This window comes from Theropithecus gelada, chromosome 8 (genome assembly GCF_003255815.1).
Source record: "Theropithecus gelada isolate Dixy chromosome 8, Tgel_1.0, whole genome shotgun sequence".
Taxonomy (NCBI): Eukaryota; Metazoa; Chordata; class Mammalia; order Primates; family Cercopithecidae; genus Theropithecus; species Theropithecus gelada.
In genome coordinates this window covers 119020568-119042141 of record NC_037676.1, presented here as the reverse complement: position 1 = coordinate 119042141, position 21574 = coordinate 119020568, and the positions used below count along the sequence as shown (strand labels likewise).

The 21574-nt window shown below is 41.0% G+C and overlaps 1 protein-coding gene across 2 annotated transcripts in view; it reads left to right on the top strand.

Moving 5' to 3' along the window:
- Positions 1-7392, top strand: part of RAD21 (RAD21 cohesin complex component) — a 29341-nt gene extending 21949 nt beyond the window's left edge. For both annotated transcript variants that reach the window (XM_025393663.1, XM_025393664.1), the window contains exons 10-14: positions 471-630; positions 1074-1222; positions 2399-2548; positions 4388-4471; positions 5638-7392. In XM_025393663.1, coding sequence (XP_025249448.1) covers positions 471-630; positions 1074-1222; positions 2399-2548; positions 4388-4471; positions 5638-5829 — 735 coding nt within the window. In that variant the 3' untranslated portion in view covers positions 5830-7392. The remainder of the gene's footprint in view (positions 1-470; positions 631-1073; positions 1223-2398; positions 2549-4387; positions 4472-5637) is intronic.
- The last annotated feature ends 14182 nt before the right edge of the window (positions 7393-21574 follow it).

Here is a 21574-nt window from a genome sequence, read left to right as displayed (position 1 = left end):
GAATCACTTGAACCCGGGGGCGGAGGTTGCAATGAGCTGAGATTGTGCCACTGCACTCGAGCCTGGGCAACAGAGCGAGACTCCGACTCAAAAAATAAAAATAAAAAATAGTTTGAATGATAGCTAATAAGGTTACTATGTAAGTGAAGAAAACACAATTTAAAGCTGTTTGGTATGAGACCAGTTAGGATGAGTTTTAGTTGATGAATATGAAAATAAACTGCAGGCAGATAAATGGAAAACCCCTTAAGGTTGTGAGATAATGGATACAATTTTTTTAGTTTATCTAAAATGTCTGCAGTTATAATTTGAAAACTCATTTAAAATCATTTTCAGATGGAATGAATTGTGAATATGATAAAAGCCATGCTAAATTATACACTTAGAATATACTTTTGGAAGATATAAATCAGTGGTGACTTTAGTTAGATTTATTTTATCATTGAAATATTTCTTTTTTTTTCTTATAGCTCTTTACACGCTGTCTTACACCGCTTGTACCAGAAGACCTTAGGAAAAGGAGGAAAGGAGGAGAGGCAGATAATTTGGATGAATTCCTCAAAGAATTTGAAAATCCAGAGGTTCCTAGAGAGGACCAGCAACAGCAGCATCAGCAGCGTGATGTTATCGGTTTGTTCTGTTAGAATAGTTCCTTGATGAAGTTCACATGAGTATTTGGCTTAAAATTTACCTTTATACTGTCAGAGTGAAAGAAATGAGGAATCAAAGATATACTCAAATGTTTGGGCAGGGAAATACATTGGACCTGATTGCCTTATTTAAGTATGAAGCTTCCTGTCTTTCCAGAGGTTTAAGGTTCAGAACTGGCAGGGGAGATAGTCTGCTAAAGAATTGTCCTACATCGTACTGGGGGTAGGACTTGTCCTTTTAAGATCCCCTTTACGTATATTGCTAAAAATTGACTAAACCTTTATGGAACTAAAATTTTATCTGGCCGTCTTCATTAAAGAAAACATTACATATGTCTTAGTGTACTAGTTTTAAAAAATAAATGGTTCTATAATGTTCAAAACTGTATGACCTATGTTTTCTCTTCATATGACCAATTGCAGATGAGCCCATTATAGAAGAGCCAAGCCGCCTCCAGGAGTCAGTGATGGAGGCCAGCAGAACAAACATAGATGAGTCAGCTATGCCTCCACCACCGCCTCAGGGAGTTAAGCGAAAAGCTGGACAAATTGACCCAGAGCCTGTGATGCCTGTAAGTAAGCAAATCTATCCATTAAGTCATTTGAAGGTTTTCATACAGCAGTAGCAAGTGGTGTTTAGGGAGGCCTTTTAAAGTATCTTGGTTTTGACAGAAAATGGTAAGGAATGAGTCCCGAGGAAGAAGAGCAACAGGATATAGATAGTCCACTCCTAATGGGAGGATATGTTCTGGGAGTCTCCGCAGTCTTTCCGACTCTTTTTGAATAGTATTGCTTTAGAGTGCTCCAGAGTGAGCATCCTTGACTTTGAAGTTGGTTCTGATTTATTATTTGGCAAACATTCCTGCATACCTTCAGTACTAGGCAGTTTTAGGTCATCTTATTAAGTAATCAGAATAAACTTGTCAAATACCTGAGAAAATGTAAAGCATTATCTGTCTGCTTCATTCAAACTTTGACTACCATTAAGTTCGGCTAGGATAGGAAAGCTAAGCAATTATGAAGGAGGAAATAGTAGGGTTTGGTTTAGGGCTTTCCAATCTTAAGTCTATAGAATAAATGAATTTGAGCAAAGGGAGGCTTTTTGATAACCTTAGGCTTCTTGTTCAGCCTCCATCAAGAATACTTTGCCAATTTTAAGAACTAGTTTTCTGTGCCCTCTGGTGGTAAGAGTTGTCAATAAGAGCATTTTTCTGTATTAGCTCAGGACTAGGAAGACAGTAATGAGTAGGTGACTTGCATAACCACCCTCCTTCTGGTAATTCTTTGGTTTCTTAAAGACTGGTTTTGATGTTCTTAACTCTTTTATATTAAGCCTGAGAGAAAATAAATATAGGAAGTGGACCCAGAAAAGCAATGTCCTCACTCCTATTATTTGCTGCCGTGAGACATTCAAGACTCTCAGAGTGAAAGCTTATGATTTTTAAGTTAAAATATAATAACCTTACAGAAGCTTTAGTAGTTAAAAAACATTTGACTCCTAAAAAGTAAGTATGAAAATGAAACATGGTTTAAGATAACGGTCAGTTTCTTTTGTAAGCTACTTCAATGTAGTTTTATAAAAAATCAAAAAAAATATATACTATAATAAATTTTTTCTTGTGGGGAAGTGTGGAGATATAATCTCAGTATTTTCAACTAGAAAACTTCAGCCACTGTGTATTTGCATATTTAAAATAAGCTACTTTAAAAACATACATCTTAAATTGTCTTATTTGTATTGCTTTAAGCCTCAGCAGGTAGAGCAGATGGAAATACCACCTGTAGAGCTTCCCCCAGAAGAACCTCCAAATATCTGTCAGCTAATACCAGAGTTAGAACTTCTGCCAGAAAAAGAGAAGGAGAAAGAAAAGGAAAAAGAAGATGATGAAGAGGAAGAGGTAAACTAATTAATAATTTTCATTCCAGCTTTAGCAAAAGCCTCCAGCCAGCTTTTTTATTTTTCATATTGGGGCTAACTTAATTGATGTTGAGCATCAGAGTTATATAAAAAGAAGAATATAAGCAAAATTTTACCAAATTCATAGTGGTATCGATCATCGTTAGGAACATCAAATTTTATGCTGTGCTGTAACTCATTGGCTCCCTTGTGGGCTGTTGAAGGACATGGAATTGCCCTTACGCTGGTTTCTTGCCTGACTTCTAGACTGCCTGTAGCTGCTTTTACTATCTTGTGGTCAGTGGTCAATTCTTAACTGCTGTTATCATCTACTTATAACTTCTTCTGTATCTGTGGTGGGCTGGAAATCAGATAACTGTACATTTTCCACTTGTCTGGGTTTTGTTTTTGTTTTTCCTTTAGTTGGACCCCAGGGTAAAGCATAACTTTGCTAAAAACTTAGACTGAGTGAAGCCTTGAATGACTTTTTCTTTTTACAAAGTAAGAGGTGTTTTAGGAATCAGTTTCTTTTTCCTGGGGCGTGTTTACGCTGTTGAAGGTCCTCCTTCTTCTCCTCCTTCTCCTTCTCCTTCTCTTTCTCCTCCTCCTCCTCCTTCTCCTTCTCCTCCCTTCCTCCCTCCCTCCTCCTCTTCTTCGTTCCTCCCTCCCTCCTCCCTTCCTTCCCCCCTCCCTTCCTCCCTGCCTTTCTCCCTTCCTTCCTCCCTTCCTGCCTTCCTTTCTCCCTTACTCCCTCCCTCCCTCCCTCCTCCCTCCCTCCCTCCCTCCCTCCCTCCCTCCCTCCCTCTCCTCCTCCTCCTCCTCCTCCTCTCTTCTTCTTCCTTATTTGTGGATCATTGAGGTTGTTAAAACTTAGAATTTATTCTTCTGTTTGATATTCTGTCAGATATGTTACTTAAACCTTTTAATTTAAAATAAGGTGTCCTTTAGGTGGCATTGAAGCTGTTTAAATTTCTTCAGGACCAAAAAAGGTTATGGATTGGATAAATTTTCATTAACATCTGTTCTTAATTCTAATAATAGTGCATATCTTTAATATGAATACCTTATTTTACAACCAAAATTAGCTTCAGAGCTATTCCTATGTGTGAGGGTATGCCATTATCTCAGACTTAGTTGTGAATGAGTATTAAAATAGTTGTGGTTTCTGTATATAGTTTCAGCATAGCCTGGGAACATCACAACTGCTGCCTTGCACCCACCTTGGACTTTAAAAAGTCATTTAGGCAGCACGTGGCTGAGAACTATGTTGCTCAAGTGAAATATATAATAAGGTTTATAGCCTGTTCATTTTAAAACGCCATATAGACCAATAATAAATCCTCAACTTAGCTAGTCTGCAGGCTCTTTGGTACTGCTCCACAATGAGATTAGGAGTCTGCCAGAACATAAGTCATCTGGAAAATCATGTTACAATATTTATGTATGTATATTTAGTTGAAATAAACATTATATTTAATGGTACAGTTGATTTTTATCCTTAAGTTCTTGAAGAGGGACCAGTAACCAAAAGCTCCATGATCAGCAGCATCCACAGACCACATAGTGTGTGTAGACAGCATCCTTATACTGCAGTATAAAAGCATACTTTTAGCCAAATGTTTGCTTGCATATAAACAGAGGACTTTGCCTTGTAATTTAAGAAAAACTCTTCAGTTTATACTCTAGATGCTAAGTGATTGCTCAGCAGCATTAAGTACAGTTTTCTCTTAGTTCAAAATACACAATCTCAGGGTAGTTGAGGAGCTTTTAGGAGATGTAGAAATACTTCATTTTGCATTGGACTTGTTTTGTCAGCTTTTTGGGGGTCATTTTCATTCAGGATGAAGATGCATCAGGCGGTGATCAAGATCAGGAAGAAAGAAGATGGAACAAAAGGACTCAGCAGATGCTTCATGGTCTTCAGGTATTGCTGCTGTTGTCTTAGAGGAAAATGCTTTATCAAAGGGTTTTGGCATTGTTCCCTGAAAAAAAAAAAAAGTTACATGCTGGAAACAGAAAGCATACCTTTGTGAAACTTTTCCGAAAACGACATTATTTTTAAATGTTTTAATTAAATACATAAACTATTAGGCCAAGAGTAAGCCTGAAAAGCAGAACCGTGGTGACATATTACACAACTCCTTTGTATGCCTGCACCTTCTTGTTTTTCGTTGAGTAAATTTAATGTGATGGATTATTACATTTATTGGGTCATTATGTAGCATCAGATGTCACTTTTCCTTGTGCTTTAATGTCCTAGACACAGACAAGATACCTTGAACATCTGCAGAATGCCAAGCAAGTTGCTCAAGGTTTCTTAAAATAGGACAGTTGACATTTAATTTTTTTTTTTACTTTAAAAACTGTAAGAGCTAGATTTTGCTATTATATTACATTAGCTGTCTAAATAAATTGATTATTTTAATAATACATGCCAGAACAATTTTGCTGGTTTCTTGGACTTTCTTATTTAGATTTTAGATGTACCATAACATACTTTGGCCTTTTACCCTCTTGATTAACATGAGGATCATATACTGTTTTAAAAAGTGCAGTCTTTGTCCTGAGCAGAATATATAGTTTGTTTTTTCCAGTAACCAAAATTAGCATCTGTGTTAGTCTGTTTTGTGTTGCTCTAAAGGAATACCTGAGTCTGGGTAATTTATAAAGAAATGGAGTTTATTTGGCTCACAGTTCTGCAGACTGTACAAGAAGCAAAGCACCAGCGTCTGCTTCTGGTGAGGCCTCAGAAAGCTTATAGTCATGGTGGAAGGCAGAGGGGGAGCAGGTGTGTCACATGGTGAGAGAGATGGCCAGGCTCTTTTAAACAACCAGCTCTCTTGTTAACTAATGAGCAAAAATTCACTGATTGCTGCGGGGAACCATTCATAAGGGATCCACCACCACCCCCATCCCCACCCCCACCCCGTGACACAAACACCTCACTAGGCTCCATTTCTAACAGTGGGGAATCACGTTTCAGCATGAGATTTGGAGGGGACAGATACTCAAACTGTGTCAGCATCCTCACTGAATTACTACTATATTTTACAGGTTACTTTAAGTTATCCTTTTTTGGTTTTATTTCAGCGTGCTCTTGCTAAAACTGGAGCTGAATCTATCAGTTTGCTTGAGTTATGTCGAAACACGAACAGAAAACAAGCTGCCGCAAAGTTCTACAGCTTCTTGGTTCTTAAAAAGCAGCAAGCTATTGAGCTGACACAGGAAGAACCGTACAGTGACATCGTTGCAACACCTGGACCAAGGTTCCATATTATATGAGGAGCTAGAAACATTATAGCTAGTGTTTGATTCACTAGTGCTTACGAATTGCCCCCATGTGTAGGGGACACAGAACCCTTTGAGAAAACTTAGATTTTTGTCTGTACAAAGTCTTTGCCTTTTTCTTTCTTCATTTTTTTCCAGTACATTAAATTTGTCAATTTCATCTTTGAGGGAAACTGATTAGATGGGTTGTGTTTGTGTTCTGATGGAGAAAACTGCACCCCAAGGACTCAGAAGATGATTTTAACAGTTCAGAACAGATGTGTGCAATATAGGTGCATGTAATAATGTTCAGCGGCAGTCAAAAGTCATGATTTTTATCTTAGTTCTTCATTACTGTATTGAAAAGGAAAACCTGTCTGGGAAAATGCCTGACAGTTTAATTTAAAACTATGGTGTGAGTCTTTAACAAGAAAAAAAAAAAAAACGCCTTTCCATCAGTAACACTGGCAATCTTCCTGTTAACCACTCTCCGATTAGGGATGGTATCTGAAACAACAAAGGTCGCCCTCTTGAGATTCGTTTTAAGTGTAATTCCCTAATGAGCAGAGGTGTACGTGAAATTGTGTTGTGACTGATAACCTTCAGCTACAAAAAGATAGGACTGACTTGGTTTAAGTGTTCTGTTTTGTAAATCATTCCATTTGAGTCTTTCTGATGAACTTGGCTATCCTGAAATCTGTTATTTTAGTGAGGTTCCAAAATGAGCAAAGCTAGGCCTGATTAGAGTAGAGTAACTATTAAAAAACATAACTTTCTAGGAGCTATAAATCAAAGTTTTTAAAAGATGTTTGGATATATTTGAGTATTCAGATCATGAAAACAGAAATTGCCCTGCCTACTACAAGGACAGACTGATGGGAAATTATGCACCTGGTCAACTTAGCTTTTAAGCAGACAATGCTGTAAAAACTAATGGCTTCTCTGGTATTTATTATAAGTTTTAGTACTGATCTCCTTTTCCAGTGCTGCACACTCCTGTGTTTGGAACTTTAATAGCATTGCAACGAAATCTTATATCCAGTTTCCTGTAATTTAATTGAAGAAAACTACGTCCAAATAAAGACTTTATTATTAACAGACCAGATAGCATCAGAAATCATGTGACTATTATGATTATCAGAATATGTCTTAACTTTTTAGGGCAAAGTTAACACTGAAAGTTACAGCTTAAGTGTTGGAACTTTTGTGGCAAAAACATCACTTTTGAAACTCAGACTTCAGTGTATACCCAATAATTTAAAATTATGTGAAATGTTTTAAATTTGTGAACTCGTAATTACTGTTTTAATGATTCAGTTTCTTGAGAGTGGTAATTGTATAAAATTGCTTTTGCAGCTTTATATTCAATATGACGTGCCTGTAAACCAAGGAGTTTTCCCCGTTTGTAAAAAGACATTGTAGATAATTGAATGTTTGATTTTAGAAAGGTCATTAGTTTCTTGTTACACATTTTGTTAGTCTGGTTTTTGTTGCTTATCGGGTTTAATATTGTTCTTGAAAATAGTTGATGCTATGTTATGTATAACTTTTCTAATAAAAGTTGTGTTATAAGCTGTACTTTTTTGAGTATTTGTTATTCAGTTGGTGGTGGTCCCCAAGGGAAAGTTGGCTGAAAAAGTTATTATAGCCCAACACCTCATTTGTTTGCCTTATCTAGAATAGTTGTCCATATAAACCAAATGAATTTTTCAAAAGAGGTCTTAGACTACAAATGGAAGACAGACTAGCTTGTCTCCAACCTTCTTTGTTAACAGAACTATGTGACCTGAAATTTTAATAAATGTATAACTGTTATGTGTGAATGTATTAAGAATAAAAATGAAACTAACAAATGGCTGGTACAGAGGAAGCTTTGGGACATAAATATATATGTGTAACTGCTAAGTACATACAAACTGATATGCTGTGGGTGTACATCCTTGGTGCTCCAAACAAGCTAGGTGGGTAGGCAGGTGCTAGAAATACCCTAGGTCAGTCTCAGAAGCCTAACTGAAAACCAGGACATTCAGTTACCTGACATGTACCCACTTTTACATTCTAGCCTCTTGACTAGTCCTGCTGCCCCTGCCCCCCCAGTCCCCCGGCCCCCACTGTGAGCTTTAAAGCACTGAGATTTTATGGTTTAAACCCTGATTTGAGTGTAAATATGTTGCTGTTTTTAATAGAAAAAAATCAGATTTGACTAAGCACCAATTATCCTGATAGCCAAAGCAGCTTGAATTTGGGGCTCACTGCCATAGATACCTCTAGTAAAGAGTTATGATTAATGTGAAAGTGCTGAGAGCCTAGAATACAGCATGCCACAGTACCTGGGGGAAGTTCAGAAAAGATTCTCAGATAAAAAGCTTTTGCTAAAATGTAAAAGATGGCTTCGCATAGTAAAGTGAAATGATGTCTAGAGCAGAACCATGAGTGTTTGACTTGGAGTTCAAAGGCCTAGGTGTAGACAGTAGAATCCAGTCTCATGACTGTTCTGAAACTTGGAATTACCAGAGTGGTATAGTGGGAAGAGCAATGGGCCAGAGGCCTAGGCCCCAGGCTATAATCCTAATTTGATTATAGAACCTGAAACTTCAGATGCTTCATTCTGTATCTGGGTCTAAAAATGAAAGTCAAGTCCCACCGATTTCCAAGAGTTGTGAAAACCGTATGAGCTAATTAAAAGCAATTTGGAAAACAACTAACATTTGTATGATGAAGATAACATTGGCTTTCATTCAGGCTGCTTAGGCGCATGCCGCTTAGGTGCACTTAGGTTTTAAACTTCTAATTCTAGAGTACGTCATGAAATGGACGTCTCTACTTGCAGGAACCACATACACTTTAATTTCTCTACAACTGAATTCTACTTGACTACTTTAGACCTTCCTAATGCTTCATCTTTGGTGAGTGGCTCCTTCACCTTCCATGTCCTCTCAACCTGGTGATTCTGTTCCTACATTTCAAATAACCATTCCTTTGCTCACACTATTGAAGACTTGCAGAGATTACTTCAACAGCTCCAGTTACTCAAAATTTAGACTGTTTCCTCTAAACACATTAGAGTCAACTGGCAAGTCAGCAGAGGGACTTTGAAAAAGGTAGGACAGGAAGGTTTTTATTTCAAGACCATGCCCTAGGAGCCATCTGCCTGGCTTTCTGTATTCCCCCTGCTGTCCTCCCAGCTGTGCTCCAGGTCATGTGTGCAAACGCTTAGGTGGCCAGGCAGGTCATGGAAATGAGTGAAGCAGCCAGGTGACCAGCAGTGGAGGGTGAGGAGGAACAGTGCTGAACTGGATGAAATGGGGCAGGGACCCCCTTTGAGCTGAGGACAGCATCTGGTCATGTTACTAACCGCTAGTTCAGAAAAGGAGACAGAGGATTGCCTCATTGCTTCAGGAAAGGCCAGAGGTCCAGATTCTTCTCACTCCTGATTTTAAAATGTGATATATGATTTAAAACTGAATACCATGAAGGCCACACACACCTTGGCAGACAGATCCAGCTCATAAACCTCAGGTTTGTGGCTTCTGTTGAGCCGACTTTGAGGACCACAAGGAAAGCAAGTTGTGCCACTTAAAGAAGCAAGGCTTTCTGGGCTCTTTCCTGTCACCACTTCAAAGGCCACAGGCTGGCTGCTTCCTCTTAATGCTGTCCAATGGTTTTAAGGCCCTATTTGATGTTCCAGGCCCACAGGCAGCATCCTCACCTGACTTTATGCTTCATGTGTGCCCTGCTAACTTTGTGTGACAGCTGTTGTATGACATTCCCAACCTAATGGAAATGTCTTCTGAAAAGCAGGACTTGAAAAATGTAAACCTAAAGACAAAAGTCTCATTTCCTCATATCTTCCAAAGCCAAACAATGCAGGAATTCTCAGATGTTAGCTCAAGAGTCAGATGGAAGATTGTAAACCTGTAGGCTTGACATTTAGCCAGGGAATCAGCATTTTTAATAAGCACTCCAGTGGTTCTCAAGCAGACAATTCTCGGATCGTTTTCAGATACCAGAATTCAGCCTTACCTCGGAGCTGCCATCTCAAATGCTCGGCCAGCATCTGGAGCTGCGGCTGGGGGTAGGAAATGCCCTCCATGATCAGCTGTTACTTATGCTCTAGGACTAATTAGCTCTCAATTGGCCAACAGCTGTTCAGGGGGAAATTCTCATGCAATTCAAGGAGAGAATGAAGCTCTCCAACTTGAGCAAACTGGTACATTGTTATTTCCAGAAGGCATCTGGCCAAAGGGGTTCTCAGGTCCTGTTCTAATTACTCCAACTGTGACAGTCTGCTATGTGCTATGAAAGCGAGTTAAGGGCACCAATGGGTGGCCAGTAATCACACCAGCAATGATCATCAAAACAGCAACACAGCTTCTCTAATTGACCGAGTGAGTTTGGTCCAGTGGTTGAGAACATGGGTTGGAATGCAAGAGAGGTGAGTTCAGGATTAGGTCTGCCTCTAACTAGAAACTGTGGTGACCATCTTAACTTCTTTAACTCTTGGTTCTCTTCTGAGGAAGCTCGTAAGGCTCCTGTGAGGATTAAATAACACAATGCAAAGAAAGCACTTAGCATAGTGCCTGGCCAGTGGTCAATGCTATATATTAGCCGTTTTTCAGGCCAAAATACTTCCTGAGTGCTTTACTCTGAGCAAGGAATGATGCTAGAACTAAGTGTACTGGTGGGAACAAAACACACAGTTGCTGTTAAGTTTTGATAAGTTTTTGGTAAGTTCAAGAAAGGACATCTCCAAAGAAGTAAACCTTCTTTCAATTTCCCCAGAGAAACTATTCCCCCATCTTCTCTATTTCCACGATATTTTATTCATAACTGATAAAACTTTACATGATATGTCATACTTTGCCTGTCTACTTCTCTTGACTAGCTGACTATGGATCTTTGGAAGACTTGTCTGTAATTCTAGAACTACCTAATCCAGTGTGTGACTCTGAGTTAGGGCACAATCAGTCTTATTGGCTTCAGCATGACCATGATAAAGGATGAAAATAACTCCTATGAAGCCAATTTCTGTGAAAATTGGTTTTGAGAATAGAATATGAATTCTTACAGTTTCTAGACATATAGTTCCTGTAAGCTTTGGTAAGTGTGTGTTATTTTGCTTAGAAAACAAAAAAGGGGCTGGGCACGGTGGCTCACACCTGTAATCCCAGCATTTTGGGAGGCCAAGGCTGGCGGGTTGACTGAGGTCAGGAGTTCGAGATCAGCCTGGACAACATAGTGAAACCTCATCTCTACTAAAAATACAAAAAAATTAGCCGGGCATGGTGGCACGTGCCTGTAATCCCAGCTGCTTGGGGAGCCGCGGCAGGGGAATCGCTTGAACCCGGGAGGTGGAGGTTGCAGTGAACCGAGATCGCGCCACTGCACTCCAGCTGGGGTGACAAAGCTAGACTACGTCCACCCCCCCCCACCCCCCCCCCCCCCAAAAAAAAAAAAAAAAAAACAGAAGGGAGAATAATTTACCTGCCACCTTCCATCTCCCACGAGTCAAAGGTTTGCTCTTGGAACATTAGTTACCCATTTCTTCCAGGGCCACCAAGCTATCCCCTACCTCACCCATCAAAAGGCTCCTATGGGGTGTGTCCTTTTGAAATTGGTTCAGAGCCCACCTAGCAGAGGTGGTTGGGTCAGAACAAAAGGCTAATGGCCCCCGATTCAGTTGTTACATTGACCAGTTTGGAAGCGAGCACCTCCGAGTTTAAATACGTGGTAAAATACAGGAGAACACTTGATTTGGGATTCCAAATCCCTACAATAATTCTTGGGTATGAAACCTTGGTTTCCAGAAAACAACAGTGTCATTTTCTTCATGCTGTTTGGAGGGTTATAGCAGCTGGTAAATTCTGAGTTTCTTTCCCCCAAGCCATCCAAAATTTGTTTAGATTGACTCTGCTGAAATAACAGAGGCTGCCAGATTCCCTAGATTGTAGGAGTTGTGTATGAAATGTCATCCTCTGCTCAACCAAGCCCCAGGATCACAATGAGTGCTAAACAAGATAATGTATGCACATATACTTTGCAATCTGGAAAGCTCCACAAAAGTAGTTGCTATAATAACAAGGTAGCTTCCGTGGGAAGAAGAGTCCTCATATGAGATGAAGATAACATTATGCCTTCATTTGAAAGTCAATTTCAGCAAGGTAAGAGGATACAAGATAGTTCGGGTTGATTTCTTGGGGGAACCACTGCAAGTGTTACAGGCTTAAACGTCTCAGGGAATTTCAGCACTTAAGGCTTTTCTTGAAGGGACTCTGGGGCAGAAGCAGCTTTCCCCAAATTTCTTGAAACACTAAAGGATAAAATTAATGAAGAAAAGAGGGGCATTTCAACTCAACATTACTGAACACCAGACACCATGCTAGGTGCTAATAGCATACAAAGACACAATCCTTGTGATTATACCTTCAAAGATTAGAAGGAAACAGTGAGTGGCATTTAAACTACACCTTGAAGAATTAGTGGGATTTATTCAACAGGTGGCGTGCAAGGGACAGGAAGAAAGGACGTTCCAGGAAGAAAGAATAGCACAGGCAAAGGCATGGAGGTAGAAAGGCATGACACTGATTTGGAAGACCCAATTAAGGAATCTAAGCCAAGGTAGCAGTCAGAGGACAGAAATCACTCTCAGGCTAAGCAGCTTGGCTAAATTTGCTACTAATTATTAGGCTCAAAGACCACCTTGCCTTCAGAGAGTCTGCTGTGCATTTGTATGTTTACAAGAAGTGCGACCTCTCCTACAACAGCCTTTTTGGCTTTTAATCAGATCCTGTCGGTTTGTTTTCGTTTTTGTTTATTTTTCTTTTTTACCTCCACAACCCACCAAACAGAATACAAAGCTGAAAAATATTTCCAGACAAGAGTGTGCTTGTGGAGTGGGACCATTTTTAGAATTCCTTCTGGTTCCAGCTCTGTTTGCATATAAGCCTTACTGCCAGGAAACCTGAGTGGGCCCATCATGACTCTGGAGACCACAGGAGTGTCTCACACTGACAGCAGCAGGGGAACACTGAGCCCTGGAAAATCATGTAGGAGAAGAAAGAGCTGGAGGCTTCCAATGTCCTCAGACTCTTCCCTGGGTTGCTGACAGGGGCGTTCATGGCCAGGATTGGCAGAAGGGGTAGGACCAAAGGTAGAGCGGAGAAGGGCAGCCACTTCAACAATAAGCTTTACTAGAATCTTTTGTAAGTCTCCCTTTTCTTGATCCTTGAGCACAGTGTACAGCAGAATGCCTTCAGGATGGCCCAAAAGTGACAAATGGTTAAGAGCTTAGGCACAGTCACTTTTGCTTTTAGAAGAACTATATAGTGATCATAATGCTACAACTTATTGCCCACTTAATAATAATAATATACTTATTATGGCATAGAATATACTTTCTATGAGCCAGCACTATGTTAATCATGTCACATACATTCATCTTCCCAACATCTCTGTGAGGTAAATCATATTATTATTATAACTTTATCAACAGATGCGGAAACTCAATATGGCCTAGACTATAATTGTCACTGAAGATTCCACTTGTTCCTCTATATTTCGCAGCTCAACTAAAGTTAGGCAAGGTCATGTGACTAGTTCTGGCCAATGGGCTCTGAGAAGAAGTGAAGCACAGCTCTGAATTAAGGCCGTGAGAGCCCATGTGCACGTCTCCTCCATCTTTCTCTTTCCTGGACCACTGGTGGTTAAGGAGGGGAGAAATGCTACAGAAACTACTAGGTGATAGAACCTCCATCAGGCTGGGTCCCTGAGTGACTGGAGGGAAGAGAGCCTCTTCGCAGAACTGGAATAGACACACATGAGGACCAAGAGATAAGCGTTTGTTGTGTGAAGCCACTGAGAGATCAGTGTTAATTTATTATTGCCACATAACCTAGTATATCCAGGCCTCAAGAAATTTAGTAACTATAGATTGAGTTAAGTGATTATGCTGGAACTAGAACCACAATTTCCTGGTTCCCAGACAAGTCTTTTTTTCTACTACACAAATCCAAATCTGTGATAAGGGCCATGGCTTCCATTGCACTATCCACTCTGGTATGTAGGAATGACTTCAGAACCTATCCATGAAAGACCCAACTCATTTGGGATGCCTCTTCATGGCAGCTAATCGATGAGCTCTGACAGGGCAGGCTGGTTAGAGGCAGATGTGCAGACTGAATTTCAAAGTAGACCCTCCTTGTGACAAAGCTTAACTGTCACTAAAGCTATTGTACAAGCACAGTGGTCGCCAAACAGCCTCACAAAGTAACAGAAATTTACCATGGTTCAGACCCTGAGGCTTGCCCAATTTGCTTTTTTTTCAGGCAGGGTCTCGCTCTGTCATCCAGGCTATAGCGCAGTGGTGCGATCACAGCTCACTGTAGCCTCAACCTCCTGGGCTCGAGCAAATCTCCCATCTCAGTGGCCCAAAGTGCTGAGATTACAGGCGTGAGCCACTGCACCCGGCCTGGGGCTTACCCAATTGGATAGGGAAACTCAAAGCAGATTCTTTGCTCTAAATGCTCCAACTTGGAGTAAGTATCCAGATCATAGGAGACTTAAATCAGAAATCCAATTTGTTGACTGGGCATGGTGGCTCACCGATTGGAGATCAGTGATGTCCAAGACACCATTCCGGCCCTATCACAGTATCTTAGGGAACACAGATTAATAAGAATGCAATTGAAACAATTTTATAGATGCCAGGATTGGGTTATGCAGCAGGTGTTAGGGACTCAGACTGGGGAGTCAGGAAACATTTCTGGACGAAGTAACAAATACCGAGCCTTGGAGGATGCACAAGAGTTAGGAAAGGAGAGTGGGAAGCAGAGTTCTGGTTTAAAGGGACAGTATGGGTGATGGTTCAGGGGGTGGACAAGCTTGCTGAGCTGTTTCTCTCCCCAGAGTGGGGAAAACCAGGGCTGGGCTTTTCTGGAAACAAGAGAAAGTCTGTCTGTTACCTGGGCTTCTAGGTGAGTAGCCAGGAAAGGGAGAAACAGCTTGAGATTCTGTTTGCTCTCAATCTTTGCCCGTCCCAAAATGCAGAACACTAAGTCTAGTGGCCTGGGACACATTTGTAGTTTGTCTTTTGATCCTTGCCAGTATTTAAGACGTGTTGAGGGTGGGCATGATGGCTCATACCTGTAAATCATAGCACTTTGGGAGGCTGAGGTGGGAGGATCGCTTGAGCCCAAAAGTTCAAGACCAGCCTGGGAAACATAGTGGGATTCCTGGGATTCCCTTCTCTACAAAAAATAAAAATAAAAATAAAAACTGGCCAGGCTGGGTGGCACACGCCTGTGTCCCAGCTACTCGGAAGGCTGAGGTGGGAGAATTGCTTGAGCCAGGGAGTTTAAGGCTTCAGTGAGCCACAATGACGCCAGTGCACTCCGACCTGGAAGACAGAGCAAGACCCTGTCTCTAAAACATAAATGAATACATCCAAGTTATTAGCTTATAATAAAAAATATGGTTGTCACATGGCTCACAATGATTTTGTTGACCTGACTAATCAGCACGTTCTCACAGTTAATGCAGTTGATCACTAGTTCATCCCCGAGACTAATTCTTGACCTGACGTCTGCAATATCTCACTCTTAATCTCTTTGATGTTTGTTTTTCCTGCTTCACTGGAAGCTCATTCTTAAATTCCTTCTTAAATTCCTTTGTTGATTCCTCTTCATCTCCCAGCTCTTAATACTGAAATACCGCAAGGCTTAGTCCATGACTTCTCTTTTCCATCTTTACATTCCCATGACAATTTCTTCCACTCTCAGGACTTCAAATACCATCTACGTGCTGATGACTCTTAACGTGATGTCTCCTTCCAGCTGTGACTTTTCTCTTGAACTCTCGGCTGACTGATTGATATCTCCCCTGGGATATCTAACAGCCATCTCAAATTTACCATCGCCGGAGCTGACCTCTTGATCTTCACCCACAAATGAGCTCTTCTGCTGCTTCATCATAATAATTAGTGGAACTGTCCTGTCAGTTGCTCAGACCCACAACCTTGGAATAGCCCTTGACTCATTAGTTTCTCTCACACACACCACTTCATGCCCTCCGACAAATCCCACTGCTCTAGCTTCAAAAAATAGCTAGAATTCAACCACTTTTTACCACTTTTATCGCTACTATCCAAATTCAAGTCACCATCCTCTCTTTCCCTAGATCATTGCAGTCACCTCCCAACTGGGGTTCCTTTCCACTAGCATACTCCCCTCCCTCAAACTCTCCCCAACACAGAAGTCAGAGTGATTATGTTTGTCAGATCACATCACCCGTCTGTTCAAAACCTCCCAGTGGCTTCCCATCTCTCTTGGAGTAAACGACAGTCATTACAGTGGACGATAAAGGTCCCGTGCAACTTCTCTAGGTCCTGGTTCCTATAGTAATTCCTTCTCCCCCACCCCATGCCATTATCTCTCTGATAGCATTTTCTACCACTTTCCCCCCTGCTCACTCCACCCCTTGTTATGTCTAGAACAAGCCTCCTTGTTATGTCTAGAACAAGCCAAACCCATCCCACTTCAACATTATTTCTACTGGCTACTTCCTTTGCCCAGAACGGTCTTCCCTCAGATGGCTACATGGCTCATTTCCTCGCCTTCTTCAAGTCTTTGTTTAAATTGACCTTCTCAAAGAGGGTTTGCCTGACCACCATAACAAAAACGGAAACACCCCTAGCAATTCCAGTACCTCTCCTCTGCTTTAGTTTTCTCCATGGCCCACAATTAAAGTACTATGTAGTGTGTGTGCGTGTGTGTGTGTGTGTGCGCGTGCACGCGTGCGTGTGTGCGTGCCCATACATGCATGGATCTCCATTAGAATAAATGATAAATGTAAACTTCATGAGGATTGGAGGTTTTAATTAATTCACCCCTGTATCTTCAAGACCTAAACAAAAATCCTTAAAGCATAGAAGATATTTGATATTTGTTTTAGATAAATAATTATTCTACAGCTTATACGTATAGCAAACTATGTGTAGAATATTGCCTGGTGAGCATGCATTTGAACAGGGACAGTATCTGATGAGCTAAATATTTTAATGACATCATTTTAGAATGCAGATGTACCTGTCATAGTGACCAAAGTATTCCAGACTGTTTGGCCACTGATTTTCCACTGCCAGTGTTATCTTTCGGAATGAAGTCATTCCCCTGAAAAACTGATCTATTTGTTTTCTTCAAACATATTGTTGTCATCAACCTGGTGATAGTTGAAGCTTACTTTGGTTAAGGAACCATTCTCCGTCTTCTGTAGAGTTACATTGTGTCCATTATGTGCTGATTGTATAATTTAACTCTCAAAGAACAACTCCATTTGAGGTCCCCTGTTCCCAAGCTCTTGAGAGCACTGCCCTTTTATGGGGAGTTCATTCTCACATTCTTCTCCTAGGGTCTATTCAGCTGAACTAAGTTCTTCCTTACCACAACATCTGGCAAAGACGGCAATGGGTGTTTAGGTAGGTGAGCAAGCACTCTCGTGTAGCATTGTTTTATCTTTGGCATCAAATAGATGCTTGTACAAATTCCAACCAGCAGGGGATCCTATAGTCTCATTCTCCTCTTCTATCCCTCTATGCCTTCCTAAGATGTGTGGTAAAACTTCACGATCAATGATGATAGCGGAAACCTTCTCATTGTCTCACACACACAGGATTATGCTAACCAATTATAGATTGGTTTCTACCTTCAGCACTAATTGATACTACTGGTGAATTCCTTCACGAGTGCCTGTACTTTTAATGATTAATTTAAAAGACTTTCCCCAAATCTTCTGCTCACATTCCCTCCCTCGGCTTCCTTAAATTTAGCAGACAACTTGCTACATGCTTATAAGAAAACATTTAAGCACTCACTCTTGTATTTGTGGTCAGCTGGTGGTCCATAATCTCCCTCACGTGTCTGGTATTTGGCGACCGTGTTCAAGGTTGGTGGACATAAATAACTAGACAAGGCGCCACATACAATCTAGCAGGCTTAACAGGGTTGTCAAGAGCAGCGAGTGAGGACAAGCCCCAATGCACAAACATGGTTCAAAGCTCAGCTTTTCATCATGTTTGTTATTGTCTAAATAGCCTAAATAGCCAAAGCAAATCAAAAGGTTTTTTTTTTTTTTTTTTTTTTTTTTTTTTTGAGATGGAGTCTCACTCTGTTGCCCAGGCTGAGAGCAGTGGCACGATCTTGGCTCATTGCAACCTCCGCTTCCCAGGTTCAAGTGATCTCCTGCCTCAGCCTCCTGAGTAGCTCGGATTACAGGTTCGGCTGTAATTTACACCACGTTCGGCTAATTTTTATGTTTTTAGTAGAGCCATGTTGCCCAGGCTGATCTCAAACTCCTGACCTCGAGTGATCTGCCCACCTGAGCCTCCCAAAGTGCTAGGATTACAGGTGTGAGCCACACCCGGCCACAAATCAAATTTCTAAGCCCAGACTCAGTATGAGAGCGTGGTACTCAAGCAGTGTGGATTCGGGGAAGGGGATTATTATTGTAGACATTTGAAAAAATAATCCAACATGATGTTGTTGTTTTAAACTATTTGGGAGCCCTCGGTACTATAATTCTCCTCAAAGCAATTTTTAAAATTATAATAATTCAGGGTAACACCAGAAAAAAAAAAAATACTTCTTCCCTGTACACTGTTGCAAGAAAACAAATTATTTGAAAATGCATTGTTTTAATTCTGCAGGGTATTGTTTTTGTCTCCCTAGCATCCTTTCCTTTGAAGAACCACTTGTCTCCATACAGTGATTCTAGTGGGGTTGTCAGTCACAGTGCCCTATCCTAGTCTTTTCCATCCTACCTCCTGACTTGGGTCTGGCTAAGCCTCAGAGGCTGGTCCAGGAAGAGAACACACGACCAAGCAGAACCAATCAGATGCTTTCCCTGGGAGTGATGGGTTGGGGTGGGGTAGAGAGAACCCTCTGTCTGCTGGAGGATATGAATCTGGAGCTAAGAGTCAACCGCCATATTTCCCAGCATATAGAGAAATCCTGTCCACAGAGTGAAACAAATCAGCAAAACAGGGAGGAGAAATTGGAGGCAGTGACCCGGGGGCATTTAATTCTGGTTCTAGTTTAAGAGGTCCTGGTTCCTACAGTAATTCCTTCCATTCTGCTTTACCAAAATACCCTTTTCTGATGAGTGACCCAATACGTTCCTTTTTCCGTAAGCTAACTTGAGCTGAGTTTTCATCACGTGCAGCCAAGAGCCCTGACTGATTTGAAACCCTGTAATAGCTATTAAATCAGCTCATCCTCTCATTCCAGCCCAATCACCATCTTCAGCCGTCAGCTCCTGAATGCTTTAAAACTTCACTAGAGAAAGTGCTGTCATGAAGAGGGCATGGAGGAGCAAGGAAAAGCAGCCTGAAGGAAATGAATGGACCATTGGGATAAGGAAACAGACAGGATGAAAAATTACCTCTCAGACAGCAGAGAGGGGAGACAGATAAATGGGAGACTTTTGGCAGCCAAGAAAGTAAATGAAAGGATAAGAAAGATGACATGGAATGCTAAGAACAGTATTACCCGAAACACTCACAGAAGTAAGAGCTCGGAACAATGGCTCTGGGGTTGTCAGTGGTTGTTTTTTGGGAAAAAAAAAATATACTTAGGATGATCATGAAAAAGAAAAGAGAAAGAGCAATGAGTGAGCCACCCCATTGCACACTGAAATGAAAAATGGGTTGTGAAGAGAATTACTTCTTGAAAGAAGCACAGCCCTGTTACTTTTAAATTTTGGTGTTCTATCAAAATTCCATTAAAATGATACAGGCTTATCCTCACATACAGAAGCTAGATTATGCGCAGCTTTCCCCAAGGATCATATTGTAACATGTGCTCTAGGGTAATTATGTTCCAACATTCTGTTCCTTTGGCATAAAACTAAATCCTTTTCAGCTGCCTACCTTGTTGTCTCATACCACCTCAATGGTTTTTTTTCCTGCAACTTTTACATTTGTTTGCCAGTGTCTCCCAGGATCTCAATACCCTCACATTTGTCCACCAAGGGCCACCTCAGGTTTTTCAAAAGCAACACTCTTGCTCTCACCCAGAAACCATTTCTATAATGATGCACACATAATGTAAGTATTCCACTGAACTATGTTCAGGAATTGGCCTAGCATCTGTGTGGTTTGTTTGCAGTCCTTTGATTAGGGGTGAAAGGGCTCCTGAGAGGCTAAAGGGAGGATGACTCATGGTAGCTGTCAACAGTATCTGACCCACTCTAAATACAGAATCTCTGCTATGCTACTGGAATTAATTGGGCATCCAATAAAATCATGTATGTGGAAATGCTTTAAAAGTTAACCTCTAAATGTGCTGATAATTTTCATTATATTTTGGTATTTCCTACCTTTATCCCTTCACTCAATTCACTCAGACTATGGTCTGTTTCTGAGTTATAGGGAAGTGTTGCTTGACTCATGACCCACTAGATTTATGATGTGATGACCCTGTCTCACCTGTCCTTAAGAGGTAAATCCTGACATTGTGGAGATGTGTCCAGCACTCCTACTTCAGTGCAGCAGCCTCCCTGTGGCTATTCCTAGAAGTGCCCCGGCATCCAGAGCTTAGCCCTTCCTGTTCTACCCTCCACCATCCAGAGCTTAACCCTTCCTGTTCTACCCTCCACCCACCCCTGTGCACCCTACCCACGCACTGACTGGCTCCAGCCTCTGGAGACCTGTTCTGGACAGGATATTTATCAAATAAAGTAGAGAAATTAATATTAAGAAATGTTATTAGGGTCAGGCACCGTAGCTAACATCTGTAATCCTGGCACTTGAGGTCAAGGCCGAGGCAGGAGGATCACTTGAGGTCAGGAGTTTGAGACCATCCTGGCCAATATGGTAAAAAGTCTACTAAAAATACAAAAATTAGCCAGGCATGGTGGTGCATGCCTGTAGTCTCAGCTACTCAGGAGGCTGGAGCAGGGGAATTGTTTGAACCCAGGAGGCGGAGGTTGCAGTGAGGCGAGATCATGCCACTGCACTGCAGCCTGGGCAATGGCGTGAGACTGTCTCAACAACAACAACAACAACAACAACAACAACAACAACAACAACTAGAAAAGAAAAGAAATGTTATTAGAACCAAAGGCAGAATGGAGGCCAGCATGGGACCAAAGGGAAAGACAAAACAGAGCCCTAAGAAACAACTGTCGCATGGGTTTGAGAATCAGAAGGTGAGATTCAAATTTTAAACTTTGCCACTTATGAGAGTGCCATGTAGCTGCCCAATAAATACTAAACAGTTACTTTATTTTCAGAGCTTCAATTCCAACTTCTCATATGTAAAATATGGAAGTAAATACTTACTGCAGAGGGTTGTTGTAAAGAGTGAATAAGATAATGTATAAAAAGTGAAGAGAGGAGTTCTTGCTACAGAATTAGTGATCAATAAAAGGTATCTACAACTACTACTACCATCATTATTGTTCCAAAAAGCCTGAAAGAAAACATGTCTCTGATTCCCATAAATAGTTGGCCCAGACAACAGGGTATTCAGCATTGTAACAAATTTGTCTTTGGTGTAAGAAAACTGGCAGCAAATAAATTACAAGAAAGTCCCAATTTTTCATTTTTGCCTTAAGGTATATACATTTATCTCCAACCTAGGCCATCCTGATCTGGTTTTAAAAAAATTCTCAGCGAAAAAGTCCAGTTCTATGAAATGAAGTCCATATTGGAAGAATCATATTTAGTACTTAGGACACCAGTGTTCAAGCCCTGATTTAGTCTCTGTTT